This window comes from Bidens hawaiensis, unplaced genomic scaffold (genome assembly GCF_021521415.1).
Source record: "Bidens hawaiensis isolate Kalapana, Puna unplaced genomic scaffold, B.hawaiensis_p1.1 tig00040004_1, whole genome shotgun sequence".
NCBI classification, from domain to species: Eukaryota; Viridiplantae; Streptophyta; class Magnoliopsida; order Asterales; family Asteraceae; genus Bidens; species Bidens hawaiensis.
This window is the reverse complement of record NW_027505637.1, coordinates 144722-154772: the sequence shown is the minus strand read 5'-3', so window position 1 is coordinate 154772 and position 10051 is coordinate 144722. Positions and strand designations below refer to the sequence as shown.

Below are 10051 nucleotides of genomic sequence, written 5' to 3'. Positions count from 1 at the left end.
TTAAGTACCCTTTGTTAATGTGGAAAATGCCAATGATTCTCAACCCAATTAGTTGAGAGAAGACACCAAGAACTTTATTTAAAATGGAAAATATAGGGTTAGTCTCATACATGACAATATATATATACGGGTTCTAGGTTAGGCCAGGGGTTTTTGTCACCTATGTTGGGTTCTTCATGAGGATGGTCTCTACGTCAGAACTGATCACATGTACGAGTTTTTCTCCAGGGATGTCCTAGCCTAACATCCCCGGCTCTATACTCGGGTAATAATGATAATCATGTGGACTAATGGCTCGTTAGTGATCCAAATGACGATTTAGAGAAAAAAATGGAGAAAATGAGTATTTAAATAGAAAGCTGCTTCTTGTATTTCCTATATTAATAATTTAATTACATAAATTATAACTGTTGCTAATAATTTCCACTGTAAAAATTAATAATTATCAATTTCATTTGTTGGGTATATTATATTGTTTCGTTTCAAAAACATTTCAGAAAAGTTATGCATTGGACATTTGTCACATCGTTTTGAACCTCGTTTACATGGATTTCTACAATACTAATTCCAGACTACTCAGCAGGTCATTGGCGTCCTCTTCTCAATCCATTCCTTCATCTTCTCCTCGGATATGGTTAGTTGAGTTCTCTATTAGTTCTCGTCGGATATGGTTAGCTGATGTCTCTATTAGTTCTAGACGAGAGAGGCACAAGACATTTGCAGATCAACTTAAAGATGCTCTTGAACGTCAGCAAATCATCACTTACGAGTCCAATGGAACAAATCCTGTGGGTCCTGAGGAATCCAGTGATACAGTTCTTCAAAACTCCAGGATAGTCATCATCGTATTCACAAAAAACTATGTCGATTCTTCTGGCTGCTTGAATGAACTTACATTTATTATGAAAAATCATACGACTGATACCAGAGGGTCAATTGTTATACCTATTTTCCATGGGGTGGAACCCTCTGAAGTAAGATCACAAACAGGTTATTATGGAGAAGCTCTTGCCAAGCATAAGTTGAACAACAAGATAAAGAGGAAAGTTAACTCTTGGACAAAGGCACTTAAGACGGCAGCTAGCTTTTCTGGATGGGACGTGACAAATGGGTAAATTATTTTCTTTCATTTTCTTTTACATGTATATGGTGTTAGGATTAAACGCACACACGAACTGAACACGACACGAAAGCAATAAACGACACGAGGATTTAACGTGGTTCGGTCTAAACTGACCTACGTCCACGGGTGGCAACTAGGTATTTCTTTTATTGAGTGACAACGATTACAAGTACACGGCATCAAATATATAGAGATACACTTAGGGTTTGTATCTTATTAAACAAGAAATCCAAACCGGGCCGGGCCTGCCCTTTGGACTTCAAATAATAAACCGGGCCTACACCGAAAAGGCCTACGAAACCCAACAAACTCCCACTCGGAGGCCTTGAGTACTCTCGTCTGCACTCCTTATTGTACTTATGTAATCTGAACATTAACAATCTTCTAGTTGCCACCGCTTTCTCATCAATTAACCTGAAGGCCCGTTGAAGCTCCCCGGAGCTCCAACACGTCAGTCACGGCTAAAACTGCCCCTGACCCGTTCTCTGTCCCTACCGGCTCTCACTGAAACAAACTACCGGATCCCGAGATATCCTAAGAACAAACACTCTCCATATTCAGCAAGTAATTCTTAATCCACTGACTTTTACAGCCGGAATATTGGTTTTCTTAATCCACTGTCGACCTAGAACTGTAACTGAAACACGACTTATGCTCCCACTGTCACGATGTCCTCTGACTGATTTAACCTTCCTAGCTCGTTCATCTTGAATCTTCACTTTGGCTCTGGGTTTGTTACTTGCAAAACGAACCTTCTTCTGCCCACGAGATTCTGTAAACCGGACTTTGTCTTTCAGGATCCATTCCTTTCGGTGACATATCGACCATATACAACGAATCCATTTTCTTGCCACGAGCAACAACGAGATTCCCTTTGACTACTTTCCACTGCCCATTCCCGAACTTAACATCGTAACCCTGGTCATCCAACTGCCCAACTGAAATCAATCTTTTCTTCAAACTTGGAATAACCCTAACATCTTTCAAAGTCCAAGAAATACCTGCTGAAGTTATTAAATCAACATCTCCCATACCCGTAACCTCTAGAATATCATCGTTCGCAAGTCGAACCTTTCCAAAATCCCCAAACTTTATATTCTTTATCGTTTCACTATAGTGAGTGGCATGAAACGATGCACCAGAATCCATCACCCAAGCATCAACGTTATCCTCAACACTAAGAACGTAAAACTCATCCTCCGGGCATTCTTCTGCAATGTTGACTTCTGTAACGTTCACCTCTTTCTTACCATTCGGACACTAATTCGTGAAGTGTCCATTCTCTTTACAACCCAGCATTCAATATCATTACGAGTCCTAGACTGGCTCCTTTTCCTACTCCCACCGTCTCGTTGTTTTCCCCTACCTCTACCTTCTGTGACTCATATATCACTTGATGATCCACCTGAATTTCTGCGTCTTGAATCTTCTCCAAGAATCAAATCCCGAATCCCATTAAAAGTAATCTTTGTAGACGAACTACAAACCGCAGTCACTGTTTGCGACCAACTGTCGGGCAAAGAGGATAACAACAAAAGACCTGAACTTCATCATCAAACTTAATGCCGACTGACACTAAGCGGGAGAGGTTCGAATTAAGATTATTGATATGCGTGTAACTAACCCACCCTCTTTCATTCTGGTTGTCACTAGCACTCTGATAAGATAGACCTTATTCGTTGCCGAAGGCTTCTCATACATGTTGGATAGTGCGTCCATCATATCACGGGCCGTGGTTTCTTTCATGACGTTAAATGCCACATCTTCCGACAACGACAATGTAATACAAGCCCTAGCTGTCTTGTCTAACTTCTTCCAATCTGCTTCTGACAACTTTTCTGGTTTTTCATCCTCAAGCACTACATCCAAGTCTTTCTGACAAAGTAGTGCGTCAATCAGCATCTTCCACCAACCAAACTTCTGTCCGTCAAGCTTCTGTATCGAAACATTTCCGTCTTCTGCCATAGCAATGACTAAACGAAAAACCTATTTAAACAGAGACAGACACAGCAACACGAGCCTGAACTTAACAGTTGTTCTTGGCTCGGCTTTGCAAAAATACAATCTCAACAAAACTATTTCCAGGCTAAACTGCCAAAAAACCCACTAACAAAATACGTTTCTGACCCAACGATATAAAAGATTAGAAATCTTGGTAGAGCCCCCTTTGTAATTTGTTTAGTGGCTTTTGAGAAATTAAATGAATTATTGGTCCACCCACCAAAAGTAAATTGTAAACAATACCTTTTGGTCAAACTTCTCAAACCTAAGAAAAAAACCAACGTGGGATCTCCGTTCTGCCAACAAAACAAAATTAACCCAAATTTCTCTACCTTCACACCTTTTCTTTTCTTCTATGACAAAACTGAACGACGACACAAGGGTTGGTGGCGGCTGCCTTAGCAAGAACCTTAGACGTCAGTGGCTTTTGCAATAGTTATTGGTGGTAGCATTGGTGGCGGTCAAACGGTGGCGATGCGGTGCTCGACTGAACCCTAGTCGCGATCGTCGGGCTTAGCGGCGGCGACGTAAACCCTAAAGACAATCGAAAAACCGTAGCGGCGGCGGAACCTAGCGCGGTAGGGTGGCGGCGGCTGAAAGGTTTGGCGGCGACTCGGCTGGTTCTCGTGTTCTTTGTGTGATCTGAACCTAAGCTCTGATACCACTTGTTAGGATTAAACGCACACACGAACCGAACACACACGCGAAAGCAATAAACGAACACGAGGATTTAACGTGGTTCGGTCTAAACTGACCTACGTCCACGGGTGGCAACTAGGTATATTTTTATTGAGTGACAATGATTACAAGTACACGACATCAAATATATAGAGATACACTTTGGGTTTGTATCTTATTAAACAAGAAATCCTAACCGGGCCGGGCCTGCCCTTTGGACTTCAAATAATAAACCGGGCCTACACCGAAAAGGCCTACGAAACCCAACATATGGGACGTGACAAATGGGTAATTATCAACTTTTCTTATCACACAATAAGCAATCTCAAATACATTTTTAACTTTACCAACGGTGTCCATGTGGCACCGTCTGAATCCATGTGGAAAAAGTAGAGAAAGAGGGGTGCAAACTTTGTTGATGTAGAGGGTTGTTTTTGGATGCTGGCTGCGAATGAAGTCCGTAGAATCAAACTTTGAAATTTGTGTATTTTAATGAATGAAATAGATTAAACTAGTATCCCATCAAATTTATGTAGAAAAGAACCATATATATATATATGATGAGTATCATTACAGAACTGATATATTATTTAAGAACTTTAAGGAACCCTAATAACTAACGTTTTTTTATATAAAATTTTGTATGTTAATATTATTTGAGTGTATTTTTATCATTTTTTATATCTATATTTACGATTACAGTTTTGAAAATCATTTTTTATACATATCTATTTTTTGTTTTACACATATGTAAATCTATTAGTACATAAATTTACACATATGTGAACTTGTGAATTAATATATTTAATCAAATTTTTTATATAAAGTATGATAAAACTACTCTTAACTAATGTTAATATATAAAAATCTTTTTAAAAATGTTTGCTTGTGTAGAGTTCATAAGAGTTCTTAACTTTTTTGAAGTTCTTAAATAATACCAACCCTATATATATATATATATATATATATATATATATATATATATATATATATAGGATCAGGATGAGAGAACTTTTTTGAAATTGAAAACTATAAGAGCCATTTTGGACCACAAAAAACCAAAAAATAAAAAAAATCATACAATAAAAAAAACACAAAAATGAAAAAAGTAAAAAGTAAAAAAACCAAAATTCTTATTTTAACATCCCGGTTTCATTTAAAAAAAACTCGGTTTAGCAAATTATATACACATATGTATAATATATACATATATGTACATTTACATGATTTTTTTATACACATGTGTATAATTTAAGATAAATGATACTGTACATATGTGTATATTACGTAACTAAAGATTAAATAAAATTATCCATATGTGTATAATACAACGTTTTTTTTTTGTTTTTTTTATTTTTTTAATGAAATCGGACAGGAATATAAGAATTTTGGTTTTTTTTTACTTTTTAAAATTTTTTGTTATATTTTGTTTTATAATTTTTTTAAATATTTTTTAAAAGTGTTTTTAGTGGTCCAAAATGGTTCTCAAAATTCTCAATTTGCAAAAGGTTCTCTTAGAATCCTTACCATATATATATATATATATATATATATATATATATATATATATATATATATATATATATATATATATATATATATATATGGGTTATCCTAAAAATAAGTAGTTTCTTAGGAAGACCGGGAATAAATCATAGCCATTGGATCATGTTAATCAATTGTTAAGATTTAAAATTACCAATAACTGACATAGTTTCCTAGAATTACTCTTTTATCATCATAACCGACATAGTTTTCTAGATTTGTTCTTTCATCATAATTTGTAATGCCAAATGCCAAAAAAATCTGTTGTTTCTTACTATTCGTGGGAAACTTTATATTTTTATTTGAACAATTTCCTATATATATCTTTAGAATGTTTTTAATACTTTATATCTACTAAAGGATAATCATCCATAACCATATTTAATCTTTCACTTTCATATTTGTTTTTTTTTTCAGTTTCATATTTAAAAAAAAATATATATATATAATCGTTGGTTTCTATCTGATCTTCGGTATTTTTATGTTATTTAATATTTTAATTTTAATATAACAAAATAAATGTTTATACAAGTAGTATAAATGTTTATACAAGTAGTTGATTTATATTAATTGTAAAAGTATGTGATGATGTGGACTGTGAGGTGGAGATTTGTTCTAGAAAAAAATAAGGTTTTTGAATTTTTGAAAAAATAAATTGGAATATAACGTGGCATGAGGTAAATGTTTGTGCAAGTTTGTTGTTGCGATGCTCTAAGTAGGCTTAAATTAGAAATTCCAAACCCCACCCCCAGATTTCATAATCCACAATTCAATTATGTGTACATACACTTTGAGTACATAACATATGACATATTTTCCTACATGGTGATCATTATAAACATGGTTAGAATTTTAAAGTCAAAGATATCTTGCATTATTCAAACTTTTCATCAGTTAAGTTCTGTTCTAAACTTCAAATGTAAAATATATGGTGGACCTTGTTTTGAATGCTATTACGGTACTTTATGGGTATATACTTCTTTTTTACGGTACTTTATGGGTATATACTTCTTTTTTACGACGGAACACATACAAAAGATTGTTACCAGAATTTCAAGTGAACTGATTGGCTTAATGCAGCATTCCAAACCAAGTGCCGAAACAAGTGCTGATACAGGCCTAATCGGTATAGATGCCCGCACGCAAGAGTTGAAATCACTTCTAGAAGTTGGTACAGGTGGTGTTCTCAAGGTTGGAATAATTGGGATGTGGGGTAGTGGTAAGTCTACTCTCGTATCTTCTGTTTATGATACCATAAGTTATAAGTTCGAAGGTTGCTGCTTTGTCAAAAATGTTAGAGACAGATCAAGAATGCATGGCCTAAAAGTGTTACAAGAAGAAATTCTCTCTGAAGTTCTGAAATTAAAAGTGACTCTAAGTGACAATGATCAAGGAATAAACATGATGGAGACAAGATTATGTCAAAACAGTGTTTTAATTGTCCTTGATGATGTAGACCACACTGACCACTTGAAGATGTTAGTTGGATCAGATGATTGGTTTGGTGATGGAAGTCGAATAATATTCACCACTAGAAACCAAGATCTTGTGAATGCCCGCAGTTCTCTAGCACATAATGTGAGAATGTTAGATCTTGAAGAGGCTATGGAACTCTTCAGTAGGCGTGCATTTGGGAAAAGTGCGCCTGCACAAGGTTTCGAGGATGTTTCACAAAAAATGGTTTTTAAATTGTGTGGGAATCCATCAGCACTTATACGTTTGGGCTCTTTTCTACATGGTAAACACATGAAGGAGTGGACGAGTATTTTGAATCGACTAGAAAGTAGACCAGATAATGAAATTCTGGAAGAGTTTAGAACTCCTGATGATGGACTAGCGAGAAAATTTTTTCCTCGGTTTCTTACTGAAGGGGTGGAAGCAGTTTCGCCACAGAGCTTGTGGTGTTCAATTACTCCTCCGTTTCTTACTGAAGAGAAGGAAGAAGTTTCGCCGCGGTGCTCATGGTGTTCAATTACATAGATGTTTGTGATATCGCACAATATATTTGGGACGAAGTTTGTAGCGAACCGAGTCTATTTTATTATTATGGAGATGATTCCATGGCTGAAAACTCAATGTTATTTGAAGTGGAGACTTGTATTTATTCATTATGAAGCACATTTAAGGTTGTTTGTGTCGTATTTTTTACTTTGAAACATGTGTTTTAGTTGGTTTTTATGTTGTCTTAGAAAATTAGGTTTTACCCCTTAAATGGTTATTTAAAGGGTAAATAACTAAAATAGACAAGTTTGACCTAATTTTTTTTAAATAGATATGTCTAATTTAGCTTACATCATCCAATTATTGAATTTTTGACCAATAAACAGATCACACGTTGGCGAAGCTGGCCAAGCTTAGCCGCCATTGTATGGACACATAATTTTGTGAAAAGTAAACGGACCACCTTTAGCCTATAAAAATTTGACACGTGTCAAAGGCTGCTAAACTTAACCTACTTCTCTGGTTATTTAGCCAACATCCTTGACTCTAAGCCGACTTCAAGATACGTGTCTATTCACTTAGTTGGCTCCATATATTCCTTTTTAGCCGGTTTCAACTCGGCTTATAGGCTAAAGCTTCACTTAGCCGTCTTTTTTTTTCTTTTAGCCGTCTAATATTTACCAAACCAATTAAATAATTAGCCGACTTTCTTGTTTTTCTCTCTTAGTCATCTTCATTTAGTCGCCATATTAAATACTTTAACTACCAAATTAAATATTTAGCCGGCTCGCATTTTGTTTCTCTCTTAAACATCTTGATTTTCTCTCTTAGCCGTCATGTTTTAGCCGCCAAAATTAAATATTTTACTTACCTAGTAAAACACTTGGCTCACTTTCATTCTTTTTTGACTACTAGGATATATCCCGTTTAATACACGGGTGGTAAAATAATGCAGCTTTGATATTAATTCTATAAATATTAATAGTATTAGTTGACATTTAGAATACGGCTGAAAATAATCGACAGGAATAAGGCTAAAAATAATTGACATGAATATCTAAACCAATAGGAATTTCTGCTTTTCGAAAAAAAAGGTATTTGGCTAGACGAACCACTCGAAACAGGTATCTTTGACAAACCAACAGAAATACGTTTCTAGTTTTGAACAGATGAACCAACATCGATTTCTTGAACAACCAACAACTCAAATATTTCAAATATATTTTAGACGTTGTTTCTAACAAAAACTTTACATCCCAATCTTTCACTAAATCAATTGGATCAGTAAATGTAGACATCTTATAGGATAATCTTGTAATATTTTGAAGATCACACTCCTTTGATATTAAAGGTATTAAATAATCACAAGTAATATTTGTACTTATGTGTAAAACACGTTTCATACAATCAAGGGGGAATGTATTCAACAACCCGATCAACAACATGCAATTTCCCACCACTATAAACGACGAACAAACATATTTTTTTAAAAATGAGGAAAAAAAAGATCTCGTGTGATAAGAAAGTAAAAAACTTTGATATGGTGAAGATGGTTATATAAGATGGAGTAAAGATGGTTGTATAGTTTTATAAGAATGGTTGTGAAAAATTAAATTTGGGTAGCTAAATGTATTTAGTTCTGATGGCTAAAACATGCCGCTAAAAGAAAAAAAAACTGACGGCTAAGAGAAAAAAATAGAAATCGGCTAAATATTTAATTGAGTATGTAAAAGTATTTAATTTCGGGAGCTAAGTTTATACCGACTAAGAGATAAAAATATAGAAGCCGGCTAAGTATTTAATAGGGTTGGTAAGGTTGGTATATATTTTAAATTTTGGGGCTAAAAATTAGACAGCTAAAAAAAAGAAGACGGCTAAGTGAAGCTTTAGCCTACAAGCCGAGTTGGAGCCGGCTAAGAAGGAATACATGGAGCCGGCTAAGTGAATAGACACATATCCCGAAGCCGGCTAAGAGTCAATGATGCCGACTAAATAACCAGAGATGTAGGCTAAGTTTAGCCGCCTTTAACACGTGTCGAATTTTATGCTAAAAGTGGGCCCGTTTACTTTCACAAATTCCCGTGTCCATAAAGTGGCGGCTAAGCTTAGCCGGCTTCTGACGTGTCACCTGCTTATTGGTCAAACACTCGATGATTGAAGAGATGTAGACTAAGTCAGACATATCTATTTAGAAAAAAATTGGATCAAACTTGTCTATTTTGATAATTAACCCTTATTTAAATCCCACTACTGATGCACAAAGATTGGGCTGACTTAATTTGGAACATCAATTTGACCAAGGTCAAACTTTGAGTGCATCCTTCACTCTCTTGAATCAGATTGATACAAAACACCATTATTGAACGCAAAACTAGATGATGATCACTTCACTAGTTCATTGAACGAAACAACCTTATATAGGTAACAATTACAACGGAAATAAACGACTTGAGTCAAAGTCCTAACAAACTTAATGATAGACTTGGTAAACATGAACGTGCTAAACAAAACACAAAAAATGCATACGACTCGGACATATTATTGACTCTCCATGTAGCTTCCACGATCACCAACGGCTTGCTTCAACGGTCACTTCTGATTTGAATCATTCTCAGCATTAACTCTAGTGATTCAAACCTCCTTACTCCCAATGTTTCTCCTAGATAACAAAACTGATAAGCTCCTAGTACCAATTTGTTAGCAGATATGCAAGTTGTTCTTGAGTGTGACATGATTTCAAGTTCACTTGATTAGCTTCCACCA

The 10051-nt window shown here is 35.3% G+C and overlaps 2 protein-coding genes across 2 annotated transcripts; both read left to right on the top strand.

The window, feature by feature from the left end:
- The first annotated feature begins 545 nt into the window (after nt 1-545).
- LOC143614423 (toll/interleukin-1 receptor-like protein) lies at nt 546-1115 on the top strand. The gene has a single exon (XM_077087867.1). It carries the CDS (start codon nt 546-548, stop codon nt 1113-1115), a length of 570 nt encoding a protein of 189 aa, XP_076943982.1.
- Nucleotides 1116-6421: 5306 nt separating this feature from the next.
- On the top strand, nt 6422-7327 carry LOC143614422 (TMV resistance protein N-like). Its single transcript, XM_077087866.1, has one exon. It carries the CDS (start codon nt 6422-6424, stop codon nt 7325-7327), a length of 906 nt encoding a protein of 301 aa, XP_076943981.1.
- The last annotated feature ends 2724 nt before the right edge of the window (nt 7328-10051 follow it).